Genomic DNA, 15,633 nt, shown 5'->3' on the forward strand with positions numbered 1-15,633 from the left:
AAAAAAAAAAAACAGTTGTGGCTTGATCAAGTGCAAAAGCAGAATTTAGAGCTATGGCTCATAGAGTATGTGAACTTCTACAGTTAAGAAGGGTTGTCCAAGAGTTGGGGTTTCATACTAGGTACCCATGCGTCTCTATTGTGATAACAAGGCAGCCATAAATATAGCCCACATTGTGCAAACGAAGCACATGGAAGTGGACAGACACTTTATCAAAGAGAAGATTGACTTCTGCTACACATGCACTCCTTTTGTGAGGACAAGAGTTGGAAGATGTCTTCACAAAGGGGCTCATCTATCATCAGCTTAGTACCCTTTTATGCAAAATGAGGGGGTGTTTTAGAGTTTATGTACTAGCGGTACTTTGGGAACTATATTATTTACTTGTCTTATTTTTTTTTTCTTTTTAACCTTTTACCTCCCTAGGGAGGTGTTTGTAATTCATCATTTTATGTTAGTGATTCAATATAGGTGGGAAGAGCTTTCTCTCTTTCTCTACCATATGATTGCACTCATCTGTCTCTTATCTCTTACCTTGATCCTAGCTTATTTCTAACTATGGGGATGTTGGGTTGTAAGCCTATAGACTCACCCATTGACCAAAATCATAAATTGGATGAGGAAAGTGGACATCTAATCGATGATGTACTGATATACCAGAGACTGGCTGGGAAGCTGATCTTTCTCAGATATTGCATATGCTGTCAGTGTGGTCAACCAATTCATGCATGCTACTAGAATTGGTCATGTGGAATCATTTGATCAAATTCTCAAGTTTTTGAAGTCAAACCCTAGGAAAGGATTACTATTAAAGATAAGGAGCAAGAAACAATCAGTTGTTTCCAGATATAATGCCAGGGCTGAATTTAGGAGCCATATGGCTAATAGAGTTTGTGAACTTTTATGGCTGAACAAGTTGATCCAGGAGTTGTGTCTTTGAGGTTGACAAACCTATGAGACTCTATTGTGACAACATAGCATCTCCCAATATAGCTCACAATCCAGTTCAGCATGAATGTACTAAACAAATTGAATTGAAGGTCACTTTATCAAGGAAAAACTTAAATCTGGATATCTATGTCCACCTATTGTGAGAATAGGAGAACAACTGAAATTTGTCTTTAATAGATGTCTTTACAAAACTACTAATTTTCATATTCATGATTTGTTAGACAAACTGGGCATATGTGTTATCTATTCTAAAGCTTAAAGGGGAGTACAGGAATAGCTAATGAGGGTATCTGGTCATATACAAGTAAAATGTATATGTTTGGGGGTGGAATATCATTTCCTATACGGGCATACTTTTAAATGTACTTCTTTGTTATGTAAGTTAACAGCATATGTGGAGTTGGAGTCGATGACTTCTACACTTTCTTTTCTCCTTCATATTCTCTTCTTCTCCTTTTTCTCTTCGGTTGTCCTCTTCTCTCTAATCTAACTTCTGCAGTGCATCTAACCACAACAGTTTGAACTTATTCTTGCCAACCATGCCATTATAATTATTTAGAACACAATAATGCTTGAAATTCCCGTCACTTTTTTATTTTAACACATTCAAATGGAAGTTAGACCTTGCTATTTCTGGTATTATAGCTGAAGCAAACTTGTTACTTATGCTAGTGTGCCAACTGTCCATGTAGTTCAATCTTTATCCACCAGAAAGAAAGAAGGTGCTCGCTAGCTTGATAAAGTCTCGACTTTATATAGATTTTACTTTTTGCTTATTTTTAATGTAAACAAATGATGAATTGTCATCAGGATTGTTCCACATCTACAAAGGTTTCACTACAACACACTAGAGACTTATTTTCTAACTTCATTCTCTATTCTGAGTTTCCTTGAGCATAGTTAGACCAATCATTTATACTAACAGGACTTGGTCTAATGAAGATCCTGGTGTGCAGGTTAAGAAAGCATAACCTGAATGAATCTGAAGCATATCAGTACTTTGTCTTGCGAACTCAGAAAATAGCAATATCCCATGGATATGAAATTATTAACTGGTAGGAAGTATTCGAGCTTATTTTTTCCTTGTTTGCCATCTTATTTGGCTTCTGTCTAATTATTCAGTTATAAGATGAACAGGGAGGAGACCTTCAACAACTTTGGTAAAAAACTGAGCCCAAAGACGGTGGTCCACAACTGGTATTCTCTTTTTCATATTTTTCTTGGGGATCCTATGCTTTAGAATGTCCATGTATACCCTTCTTTTTCATCCCATAAAATATATGTAACCTCCTTCCTCAAAGAAGATTTATGACTGTAAATAGAAGAGAGAGAGACGATGGAGAAACTTTGGAGTCCCTATTGCTGTGATTGAGACTGCCCTACTTCATTAATATATAGAGATCCACTCATTATAGAATATGAAACTAGAAAAGTAAGACAGAAATAGGAAACCGACTAACTCACTAACTCTAACATTATTGGGTCCTAATAGGAGTACAATACCCTTAAAGGGAATCGTCGCTTGCGCTAAACAGTAGGCCACAATTCTCTTAAAGCTCGAATTTTCACACTCCCCCTCAAGCTAGAGCATAGATATTAATCATGCCCAACTTGTTACAAATATAGTCCACTCTACCACTCCCTGAGCACTTAGTGAAAATGTTTGCAAGTTGTTCCCCTGTGCGAACATGGCTAGTAAAAACAATTCCTTGCTATGGCTTTTTTTGAACAAAGTGACAGTCCACCTCAATATGCTTCATTCTCCCATGGAACATTGGATTTGACGCAATATGGATCATAGCTTGGTTATCACACCATAAATGCATAGTGGAAGTGCACTCAAGTCCAAGCTCCGTCTACAGTTGCTTCACCCATATCAACTCATAAGCGACATGAGCCATGGCACAATACTCAGACTCTATGCTAGACCTAACCACAACAACCTGCTTTTTGCTCTTCCAAGAGACTAGATTCCCACTAACAAACATACCGTATCTAGTAGTTGACTGCCTATCAATGGGAGATCCATCCCAATCAGCATCACAAAAACCTTCAATATGCTTATGTCTATGACCAGAGTACAAGACACCGCGTGACTTGGATCTCTCTTGAGATATCACATGTGATGTCTGCGGAGACGAAAGAAACGGACTCACAACACTAATAGGGAATGCAATGTCAAGCCTAGTCATTGTCAAATCATTAAGCTCTCCCACCAATCTTTGATACTTTTCAGGATCATCTAGCACATCATCACTCTCAACTTTGAGCTTCATATTTGGATCCATAGGAGTATCCAAAGGTTTGGCTCTTAACACACTAGTCTTTGTCAGTAAATCCAGAACATATTTCCTCTGAGAGGGAAATGCCCTTCCTTGAATAAGCAACTTCTATACTCAAAAAATACTTTAACCGTTCTAGATCCTTGGTCTGAAATTTCTGTTATAGCTATATTTTGGGACTTTAGTTCCCTCCAGTGATGACAATATCATCAACATAAACAAGGAATATCCTTTATGTGCCAGATTTTCAATAGAATATTGAGTGATCACTGTCACACCTTGACAACCCAAACTCACGAACTACATTAGTGAACCTTCCAAACTACGCCCGAGGAGACTGCTTCAAACCATAAAAAGACTTCTTAAGTTTGCACGCCTTACCAGACTCCCTCTAAACAACAAACCCTGGAGGTTGCTCCATATAAACCTTTTCATGCTAATCACCATGAAGGAAAGCATTCTTCACATCGAGCTGATATAAGAGTCATGAGAAGAAGCAGCAAGAGATATCAAAATAGGAACAGTGGCCAACTTGGCAACAAGAAAAAAAGTGTCTAGATAATCACCTCCATTCACCTATGCATAGCCCTGGGCAACCAACCGAGCTTTCAACTGAGTAAGAGAACCATCAGGGTTAACCTTGACCACATAAATCTAGCGACAACTAATAGTAGACTTTCCCAAAGTAATGGTACAAGATCCCACGTGTGATTTTCCTTCAAAGCATACAACTCTTCTTCCATAGTTGTCCTCCAACCAGTACTAGATAATGCCTCTGCGACAAACTTAGGAACAAGATGATAAGACAAAGTAGGTAGACAATTATAAATACAGGAGACAGACCAGAATAAGACACAAAGTTGGAAATGGGATGTTAGGTACTTACGCTGTGTAATAGGAAGATCGATATCAGAAAGAGAAATACTTGGATCAGGGACCGTAGGTGTAGATGACGAGGTAGGAACCGTAAAGATAGGGGTACTGATTCGGCACGAGGATGACGAGAATAGAAAAGCGGACCAACTGGTGGTGGTACTACTTCTGGAGAAGGTGGTTCCACCATTGGTGGAGGTGGTGGTGGGACCACTGCATTTGCAGTAATCTGTGGAGAAGAACGTTTGATCTTTCCCATTTCAGAAATAACAACAGATTCATCTAGATAAAAGATAGACTCAAAGAAGGAAACATCAGTAGTAACAAAATATTTTTGAAGTGGAGGGTAATATGATCGGGAACCTTGTTAGGTATGTTAATAGCCCAAAAATAGCACGAGGATCCAAATTTGACAACCCTAAAAGATGATCACGAATAAAACAAACACAACAAAAAACATGAGAAGGAGGAATAAACAAAGGGTCAGAAGGAAACAACAAAGAATGAGGATAGTAACCTGTAACACAGAAGAAGGCAATCGACTAATAAGATAACAAGCAGTTAAGACCACATCAGACCAGAAATACTACCTTCATCTAAAAAAAAAAGTGACCTAGCAACCTCCATCAAATGTTTATCCTTCCTCTCAGCAACACCATTTTGTTGGGGCATTCTGAGCAGGAAGACTGATGAATCATACCACAACCAGCCATGTATTGAGAAAAGGACTAGAAAAGCATTCTTTGGTATTATCACTTTGTAAAGTTGTGATGGATAAATTAAATTGATTTGAAATCTCAACAACTATGCAAAAAAAATTAGAAACAACTTAGAACAATGCTTCATTAAATAAATCCTGGTAATCCTGGAATAATCATCAACAAAAGTAACAAAGTACTGAGAACCCAACATAAAAGTAATGGGACGGGGACCCTATACATCCGAATGAACCAAAGCAAAAGGGTTTGTAGACCATTTATTGACTCTAAAGGAATAGCTCAGACGGTGAAGCTTCCTAAACTGGCAGAACTCACTTTCTAAACTAGAGATAGAATGAAAATGAGAACCAAGCTTTTGTAAACTCTGCAGAGATGGATGACCTAAACGAAAATGGATATGATGAGGGCTTTGAATATTTAAGCATGTAACAGAAGAAGAACTTGTTAGAGCTTATGTAATAAGGGTACTTTAAGGTCAAGTGTGTTACATCTTGTCACTTATTGTATTTTCTATTTTTTTTCCCTTTTGCCTCACTAGTTAGGTGTATTTAATTATTTATATCTTGTTAGTGAAGTAATATATGTGGTAGAGAATCTTTTCTCTACACAACATTCCACTATACTCTTCTTCCTCTTCCTCTTCTTCTTCTTCTCCAACCCTCCATTCACTTGTTCTCTTGTTTCTCCTTCAATCTTTACATTCTAAATTGGTATCAGAACATCCGGTGCTGGTTTGAGAGTCGTGCTACAATTTTCTCACTTTTCTTTCTTCTCTTTGAAACCTTAAGTTACAAAGGGGTTCGAAAGAAAGATCTACCATATGAAAGGATTGAAGAAATTAAGAGATAGGCATGAAAGAAGATCATTGTGGTATCAAATTGAAAAATTGTTTCTGAGGAAGTTTGTCATGAATTTTCCAACAAAAGCGTTGGATATGTCTTGGTTTTTCACCATGGTGACATGTTCGTGCTACCCCTGAATTATTTGAAGTGTTAGAATTCCTATAAGGTTGCCCCTTACCACCTCCACTGCGAGTACTATGTACCCCACCTCGATTATTATTCTGTGAAACAAGAGTGGAGCTATCCGCAGTTGCAGAATCATTAGACTTCTCTCGAGCTACTCATAAGACTCAAGATAAGGTATCTGTAAGAGATGCCACTTTATCACCTCCAAGAATTTGACACACCCATAACTGCAAGCTGCTCTTGCTGGTTCTATATCTTCTACGACCACTAACAAGAATTAGAGAGTTCAACTCATACATTTTTATGAAATCAGAAAAGTATTGAGTAAGAGGTCAACTCTTTTCAATCGACCCTTTAAAATTCCTGAGATAACTCATAGATGCGAGAAAAGTTGTCCTGTTCAGAATATAGAACATTCTGATAGTCCCACAACTCCTTCACAGTGTCGATGTGAGTAACATTATCAACTAGAGATTTATCCATCGAGTTCAACAGCTGTCCCAAAATATGTCCATCAACCGTATCCTATGTAGTGTCAGATGCAGGTTTCGCCTTTGTAAGATAATCTGTTGATCTCGCCTAGTCAAAACTAGTTTCACAATTTTTTTCCACTATTGAAAATTGGCAGCTCCTACAAGATTATCACCTCAGTGACAATATTCTTTGCGTCACTTTCAGCTATTAATGCAAAGAGAGCAACAGAGAATCACACAATACCAGAAAAGTCGATCTAATCTCCTATCAGGGTTTTAGATCACACGATCAATTGACCTATGTAATAGACAAAAACCTAACAAGATAACAAAGAAAGTATCAAGAAAAACTTCCACCAAATCAACAACCAGAGAAGAATAAACTCAGCTTGAAAAACCCTAATCTGGTTTTAGCAATTCAACCCTAATAGATTTTGGCAGAGCGCTAAACCCTGACAGCTACACTCGATTTCTTCAACTTGATCAATTTAATCCTCAAAACATAAAACCCAACCAGAAATCACTCAAAACAGTAGTCTGAGTTGATTCTTCAAGACATATGATTGATCAAACATCAATCAAACCTCCATCCACAAATCAGCAAACCAGGGGATGAAACCACCCCCTAAGAAGTGGAATCCTTAAGAAGAACTAGTAACAGCCAAGTAGAAGAAAATGGGACTGTTACTAGCATAGTTTTTAAGGCGGTATGGCGACGGAGGCGTTTGAGGGTCTTTCAGAGCGCCTTAGCGATAAGGCGGGCATAAAGCGTCGCCTTATCGACTAAAGCGTTCCTGTGTAATTTTTTTATAAAACCAATCTATTTGGCTCAAATCCTAGTTGAATCCTATTACTCATATGTTAAATAAATATTAAAGGTTCATATTCATACCAATAGAAGATATTCATCAAGAAAACAAATCAATAAAGTGAATAAATTATGTTCATCTTCATCAATCATCAATCATCAATCATTAATCCTCATAACATATTAACATATAATATAAATACATAATTATGAAACAAAATTATATATATATATATATATATAAAGAAAAGAAGACATAAAAAATATAAATATTTATTATACTTACCTCTATGATGCCAAAATGAGTGCTTAAGTCCTAAGGTCATCCACTATATTTCTACTTCCGTCAAAGAAGAATGAAGCTCACCGCTGCCGGAGCAAAATGGTGGCCTGGATCAATGGTTCTTTCTTGTTCCTTGATTCCTTCACAAAACCTTTTCTTAAAACCCTTGACAAAATCCAAACCCCGTTTGTGAATCGTGTTTTTGTTTTGTTTGTTTTGGTTATTTTTGATGGAGTAAAGCTGATCCCATACATCTCAAGTGTTAACAACCATACATCTACCAATAAAAAATCTATATTTAGAATCTTCATCAAGTAATTTTAAAATGTGTTTAAAAAAAAAAAACCCATAAGGCGGAGCACTGCCTTACCATCTCTAGACTGCATCAGCACCAAGGCGCTGCTAAGGTGTCGCCTTACCAACGCCTTAAAAACTATGGTTACTAGTAATCTAGTGATAGCACGGATCGATGTGCTTGCTCAGAGATCAAGCTCTGTTACCATGTAAATAGAAGAGAAAGAGAGAAGGGGGAGAGAGAAAGAAGATGGAGAAACTTGGGTGTCCCAATCGTTGTGACTGAGACTGCCCTACTTCATTAATACATAGAGATCCAATCATTACATAATAGGAAACTAGAAAAGCAAGACAGAAATAGTAAACCTACTGACTTACTAGCCCTAACATTATTGGGTCCTAATAGGACCACAATACCTTTAAAGGGAGTCATGGCTTGCGCTAAACAGCAGGCTACGATTCTCCTAAAGCCCGACTTCTAGAAATGACAAAACGATCAACTAAACCAATCCTTTCCTTGCCTGGCAAGGAGGACACCACCAATTCTGCAGGCATTTGTTCTAAAAATCAGCTTGATTTTGCAGTTATCTAAAATTAGAGCTGTCATAGACATTCTTAGTTCTCATGCTAATAGCCTAATATACAATCTGGGTCGGAGGTTGTTAACGTTAAAATCAATAATTTGAGGATTGACAAAGGAGCTATGAGATACCAAATTTAAAAAATAATGCATTTGGAGTTCCTGTCAACAGATCCCATGCTTTGGGTCTAATTCCCAACCAGATTTGATGCAGCTTGATTCTTCAAGTCATAAATTCTTACATCATCATCTGACTAAGGAACTGTAAGGTGTATGGAAAGATCCTCGCTGGACTAATAAATATTTCCTCTAGGATTTTTATGAGAATCTAATATTTAGATCCTTAAACGACTCCAAGTTTAGCTATGGTGCTATATGATTTCTACTGCAGATCCTCTTCTCTTGGATCTGTTTTCTATCTACTGTTAGGTATTGCCTCTGATTCAGCAACAAACATAGTATTATTTTCTGCATGACATATTTCCTGGTTAAAATGAGGTGTGCTAACGATTCCCAGTAAATATCTACCATTTAGATTACAGATTGTTATATAGGAAATTAGAAAATAACAGCTTAAGAAGCTTTTCATTTCTTCTCCATAATCAAAATATATAAATATGATTTTTGTTTTATTGTCGGACAAATTGTGTTATCAATGAAAAAAATAAATAAACAAATAAATTAATCATTCAAAGAAGCTATCAGGAAGTAGAAAAAGGAAGAGATGGAAATGGAACCGAAAAAGGCTAGAAGGGTTTACATGTCTTGGCTTATATTCTGTTCACTACCAAATGAAGTACATAAATATGCATATAAACTCACAGTGCAAAAATGATTTATAAGATTATTTATAGCTACAACAGTTACTATGGACTATTATCAAGTTGTGACATTCTTTGGCATTCCTGAATACTAGGTAACAATATTTAGTATCCAAAATGGTTCCAGATACAGTAGAAATGCTTATCATGCTAGGTTGATTACAATTACATAGTTACATATCTTCATTCGTAACTGGAAGCCATTTAGGACTGTGATAGCCCTTCCAATTCCCTTTCATGCCAAGTTACCCACTTATCCATATATGATTTGTGGATGGGACTCGAATTTCATCATAATTCTCTTATAGGATTGTAACCAATTTGTGGCATGGCATCGCAGAATAGAGGATAAATAACAGCTACTAAAGGTTTTGAAAGAAATCCTTTGAATATTGATGGGCTATTCAATCCTGTAATATCATCGCCCTAGAATTTCACTTTGTTTTATGATGTCCTGGACAGGCTAGGAGGTGGTGTGGCTCAGAAAGTGGTTGCAGCAGGTCTGAGGTGCATTGTCAGCAACCAGGACAAATGGTACTTGGACCACTTGGATACGACATGGCAGGAGTTTTATATGAATGAGCCACTCACAAATATCACAAACCCCATGCAGCAGAAATTAGTTATTGGTGGTGAGGTTTGCATGTGGGGTGAACACGTTGATGGGTCAGATCTTGAGCAAACCATATGGCCACGAGCTGCTGCAGCAGCAGGTAATTATCTTATTCCATTTCTCATTCAGTTTTGCTTTTAAAAGGAGTTCCACAACCAGAGTACCATAAATGGTTTGTACATGTAAAATATCACATCACATGGTTACATGCTAGGGTTGGACTCATTTATTATTGGCCACAACTTGAAAATGAACGAACAATTAACTTTGTTTTAGCATTGGTTGATGTTCCCAGGTTGACACAGAGAGGGGGGGGTGAATCAGTGGTTCTAAAAATTTCCTTATTTGCAACTCAACAAAAGCTTCCACTGCTTAGTTCTAGATTGGCCGGGGCAATCCCGTAATTACCAATCACGCAAACAACGACATGTCCACCTCACACCACAATGTGGCTGGGTCTACCAGACAATGTCCCACCACTCTGCACAACACGCACTTCAAATATATGTAGAAAAATAAATGCGAGACAATAACACCAGATATACGTGGTTCAACCAAAGTGCCTACTCCACGGAGGAATACCCATATAGGGTTTCGTATTTCCCCAATACTCAACTTTTTCAACCGCTACAATGGTCTAGGAACCTATCCCTGCTTCAATCTGAGATGCAACTCAGACAAGGGCAACAACCCCACACCCTAGACAAGCCCCAACTTGCTAGGTTCACAATTTTAAATCAATAAAATCCCAACCCAATACCTCATTGATCTAGAGTTTTTCAACAATTAACAGACTCTAGAGTATAAAATAGGGATTTTAGATATGAATTACCTCAGCCTATGTAATCCAGTTGATGATTTCTTACTTGATGTATAGAAGAAGAACACGCTTAAACCATCAACATAGCAGCAACAATACTCTCCTTTTTTTTTTCTTCAAAGTGTGCTATATCTCACGCGCTCAATCTGCCATGCTTCTCTTCATCTCTAGACAGCTCTCACTATTTCTCACTTCTCTTTTTCCTTTTTTTTTTCTTGGCTGACCTTCAATTTTTTTTAACGAATCTGCAGCCCAGAATTTTTTTAAGGAAAAGCTACAAAACTCCCTCTTATACTCGGTCTCGGCTTATCAGACTCTTTTCTTGATTCCGTAACGTCACACGCAAAGGAAACCTGTTATATCAAAATTCAATTTCAAAAGAACAGTTTCACTTCTATTCAATCTCGGACTCTAGCCTGCAAAACACTTGAATGCCTGCAAAACACTTAATACAATGCCCTGCTGTCATCTATCTTTGAGAGAAATAGCAATTCTGTTGTATAGGAGGGTCCCACCTTCTTTTTAGTTTTTTCTTTCTTTTGGACGGAGTGACCCTTTAAGTCTTCTTGGGCATTAATTGCTCACTTACATGAGAAACTCATATCAGAATATAATATCTATTTTAACTTAAAAACATGTTGAGCTGGTCCCACCATTAGTAGTTTGAAATTGAACCAATCCAATGGGTTCCATTTTGAAATTGAACCAATAAAATTGGATTGAATTAGACCAATGAACTTGAACCAATCTAATTAAATTAAATTAGACCAAGGAATTGATTGCGGTCCCTTCAATATGACTCCATCACAATACGATTGCCAACAATGACAACAATTGATTCGATTTCCCAACATTGGTAATTCCTATTTGATTCTGTCCAAGATCAGAAAATTTATGGTGATGCTCGTTAAGTAAATATATGGATGAGATGGTTACAATTGTCCAAATCTGTGAGTCTTTCCCTCTAGGCTGAGGATTGCTTCCTTCCCTTGTATCGGTTGTATGCACCCATGCTTCCATGTCAATGGTAGCCCATCATGTCCAGCCGTGGAGGTTGCAATGGAGTTCGGTTCCCTTTTTTCATCTATTGATTATGTTTCATGGAAACCAATATATATTCTAATCATCTTCCCTCTTTAATGGTTCTCACAAGGAAAAAAACTCAGCATTTTGAGAAACTTCTGCTTCGTTACAACTCAAGCTTCCTTATCACGTGGAAGACATGGACATACAATGGTGTTTAAATATGATAGAGGACCCCAGACCAGTTGCAGAGAATTAATTTAAGGCCAAAGCAAGTAGAGGATGTTGTCTAAAAGTGAGTTTAAAATTTCATAAAACCAAATTCACTGTTGAGGAGTTTAGTCACATTTAGTAATTCTCTCATCGAAATCGCTTTTAGGCACTTCTCCCACTAGTTTTGAGATGGAAATTGAGCAGTAGGATGTGTGTGGAATCACATGGATTCACCTATGTTTGCCATATGGAAAGTTGGTGGCAAGAGACCAAGTTCACCAACCCTAATGACATTTAACAAGACCCTATAAATAATTATTACTTTTTAGATCGGGTTTTACTTCATAATTACTTTTGATCTGTTGTGATCTTCCATAATATGAGTTGTAAGTGTTGAGTAAAATATTCTACATAATTAATATAGTCAAATTTTAAGTCAAGTTTAACTTCATGAAATAAACTAAATCTTAAACCAAATTCATAAACAATGAAAGAGAAGCCGACCCCATTAAGTTGGGATAAGGCTGAGTTTGTTGTTGTTATGTACAATGAAAGAGAAAATGAAGAGCATCAATATATTTTAAAATCTCTAATATCAGTCCAACCACACCTTTTGAATTGAAATAAAACAGTAGGTTTAGTTGCTACTGAAACTCTTTCATGCCCGAGGCCACCTGGTTTATTATACTTAAGAACACATCGCGGTAAGGGAGACCACATTCTTTGCATCTAGCATCCAACATTTTGAGATTTTCTAGTATCTTGGTTACTGCAGGTTACGGTGTGTTGTTCTGGGCTTTACTAATTCAATATGCTCAGACTAGTCTCTTTTCTTGCCCTTTTCTAGGGAAATAAAATATCAATCAAATTCTCCCAGCTGTCAGTTGGAAGGGGATTGAAACAATCTTTGTGTCTGGTCAAGTTTATTTGCAGACAGAAATCCATCATGTGTATATAGAATGGCTCCCTTTATTGTTCTCTGTTTACCTAATATTTTAATGGTTCCTGATATCTGGGTGAAGAGCGGCTGTGGTCCCCCTATGACAATCTGGCTAAGGATCCAAAGCAGGTTACTGGAAGGCTGGCTCACTTCAGGTGTTTGCTGAATCAAAGGGGAATTGCTGCTGCCCCATTGGCTGGACCAGGCCGAGTTGCACCTGAAGAACCAGGCTCCTGCTACAAACAGTAGAAAGCTGAACAACATTTGTTGGTTGGAACCTTGTGAGCGCTCTGAGACTTGAACGCTGCAGCTTGCACAAGATTCCTTCTCATTTATGTATTAGATTTAGCAGATCAATTATGTTCGTCCAGTCAACAAAGAATGCTTTTGAAGAGTTTGGAAGATCTAATGTAATAGCAAAATATTTTGAAAATAACGAATGCTCCTGAAGGAATGCTGTAGTAGCAACATTATTGAAAATGAAGAATGTTACTAGTAAAACTCGAAAGGTTTTAATATAGTGACTTTAAATTAATCAGTGACTGCTCTTATCTGGCCTTGTTATTATATCATTTCAGTGTCCAAATCCCCTCTTATTTATTTATTTATTTATTTTTTGTGATATTATGTGTGTTGTGGCAAGAAATCGTCCTAGGCTTTTCGTATGTTCTACATAGAAGAACAAACACAAGAGAGTGAACATCGGATTGTTTCAGTTGGGGGACTCTCCGATGCCTAAATCAAATCTCTGCAAACAGTAATTCCAAGTAGAATGAAAAAGTCTCGTTCACTTTGAAAGGGGTTTGTATTATAGTGGCAATGTGGCAGTCATGGAGAGTCCCAAATTGGTAGGTCTCCTAGCCGAGGTAGGAGTCTGACATGATAAGTGATATACTTGGAAAGTGCGTAAGTGACAACTCTTTTTGGTACAGGAACCTTCTAAATCCGTTGGATGAGAGGGGATTCTCCTTCCTTATAGCGATGGTTAGAGTCCTTGTGGCGATCTTTTCTAATTATGGTAGATTTTTCTCTTTGCTTGGAGTCTACGTATTTTATTAGGAATGGATTCCTGTAGACCACAAGTTCTTCATAGATGCTTCGAGTGCACTAGTGGCTCGATTGTTCGCCTATCAACCCATTTCTTACGAGTGTCCGGTAGTTGATCGATCTACCACGTATCTGCCTGTTGATATAGATGTAGTTCGGTAGCTCGGTTGTTGACCTCGGCCGCTCGGATGTGGCTTGACCACTCGGTTACCAACCCATAAATGTGGACATAGGTTGATCACCCTGAAGCCAACCTACAAATGTGGACATAAGTCGACCGTCCTGCACCCGACCTATAGTAATGGGCATAATATGGGAATGTAGCTCTATCACTCAGTTGTTGATCCACGGGTGTAGGTGTAACTTTGTTGTTAGATAGCTAAATCCATCTCGGTCGATTTCTTTGGTCCCAAGACTGGCTTGTCTTGGACCCGCTCAGACCAGCCAAGTCCACTTGTCGTGCTCGTATTGGTGAGTATTTTTTACCATAACAGATGCCCCCCACCCCTTCTGAGCCGTTTACTATCGGTAGGGGGTAGTAGACCACATCTAAATTGGCTCCCAGTCCCAGACAAACCTAGTCAAGCATCTAGGCAGTAAACATAATCCTAACCCAACATAGTTGTCTAAACGACCAGTGGTGGTTGCCATGCCACTGGAGATGATCACTTGTCGGGTGGTGGTATTCTTCTCGCCTAGGCTACTAATCAGACGTTATTGCAAGGAGATATCAACCGCCATAAACCCATGACCCAACCACCTTTTTGGGTTTCAAACTCTTAGCCTTTTTTCCATTAATGCTTAACGGATTTCCCAGGCCAGCTGCTTAAGTGGCAGCAGCCTTTTACTGAATGAAAGATGTGTTATTGACATGTTGGCGAATGGGGCGATGCCATGTCATCAATCATTCCATTGGTTGAGTGTTGAGGAGCCGAACCATCACACTTACCTAGTCCAAATCTCACGGTTCTCTGTAAGGGGCGTCAAATCATAGGCTAGCATTTAAAGCTCCCCAATCCATTGAGGGTTTATACTTCCTTTAAAGTAGTATTTCTTATTCGTCTTCCTCTCTGATTGGTGTGAGTGTTCTTGCCAGATTTTTCCGTTCTCTGCATGTGTTCTCAGGGCTTTGCCACCAACGATTCTTAACTCGTTTCCTCTTTGTTTGTGACCGTTTCTAGTATTGCGCTCCTCTTTTTCTTTTTCTAGACTTCACTTGACTTCCAGTAAGCCCTTTCCTTTCTTGTCTCAGTTTATGGTTTCTTCTCTGTTTTTTTATAGTGCTACTACTTCTTCCGTTGCCATTAATGGCTTCTTCCAGTAGAGACTTAGCGGCAAAAATTGGGGCGATCACAATTGCCAATAAGGCTACTTTCGCCTCTCCCCTTGCTTCTTCAGTAGAAAACACCCTAGGAGCGTAACAAAGTCTGTTTCTACTGCCATCCACGTCATGGCTCTATCTGCAACAATGGGACTGAGTCTAGCATTTCCTAGAGCCTTCAGAGGGATTGGTTCTACCTTTACCAGTCCCGCGGGGCTAGGCTATGAGGCAAAAAATTTTCATAAAGATATAAGCGAAAGGGAGCATGGTGAGGGTTAGGAAGACCTACCACATCCCTGATTAGATCAACCTATGTCACACCCCACCACCACTAGGCTAAGGTATGCGGTAATGGATACACATATCTAGTCAACCTAATTTGCAGGACCATAGGTGCCATAACTTAATCCATAAATGTCACAAAAAATCACAACTAAAATCAAAGTACGCTAATAAAATCATCATACATTTACCATACTATTGGTGATTCACTAAATGATAAATAATAAATATACAAGACTCATTTGATTACAACCACATGTCACAATAAATTCACCTTACACAAATTTACATAAGGACAGTAACAAAAACAATAGAAGTGTTA

General features: G+C 38.2%; 1 protein-coding gene across 2 annotated transcripts in view; it reads left to right on the forward strand.

The window, feature by feature from the left end:
• The window catches only part of LOC122088873 (beta-hexosaminidase 3), an 84,155-nt gene extending 70,959 nt beyond the window's left edge, over positions 1–13,196 (forward strand). Inside the window, exons 11-14 of one of the 2 annotated variants that reach the window (XM_042658229.1) lie at positions 1,908–2,006; positions 2,089–2,148; positions 9,515–9,765; positions 12,744–13,196. In XM_042658229.1, the coding sequence (XP_042514163.1) occupies positions 1,908–2,006; positions 2,089–2,148; positions 9,515–9,765; positions 12,744–12,910 (577 nt within the window). In that variant the 3' untranslated portion in view covers positions 12,911–13,196. The remainder of the gene's footprint in view (positions 1–1,907; positions 2,007–2,088; positions 2,149–9,514; positions 9,766–12,743) is intronic. The other variant, XM_042658231.1, reaches the window with a different exon arrangement.
• Positions 13,197–15,633: the final 2,437 nt, after the last annotated feature.

The sequence above is a fragment of the Macadamia integrifolia genome, chromosome 9 (genome assembly GCF_013358625.1).
Source record: "Macadamia integrifolia cultivar HAES 741 chromosome 9, SCU_Mint_v3, whole genome shotgun sequence".
Lineage (NCBI taxonomy): Eukaryota > Viridiplantae > Streptophyta > Magnoliopsida > Proteales > Proteaceae > Macadamia > Macadamia integrifolia.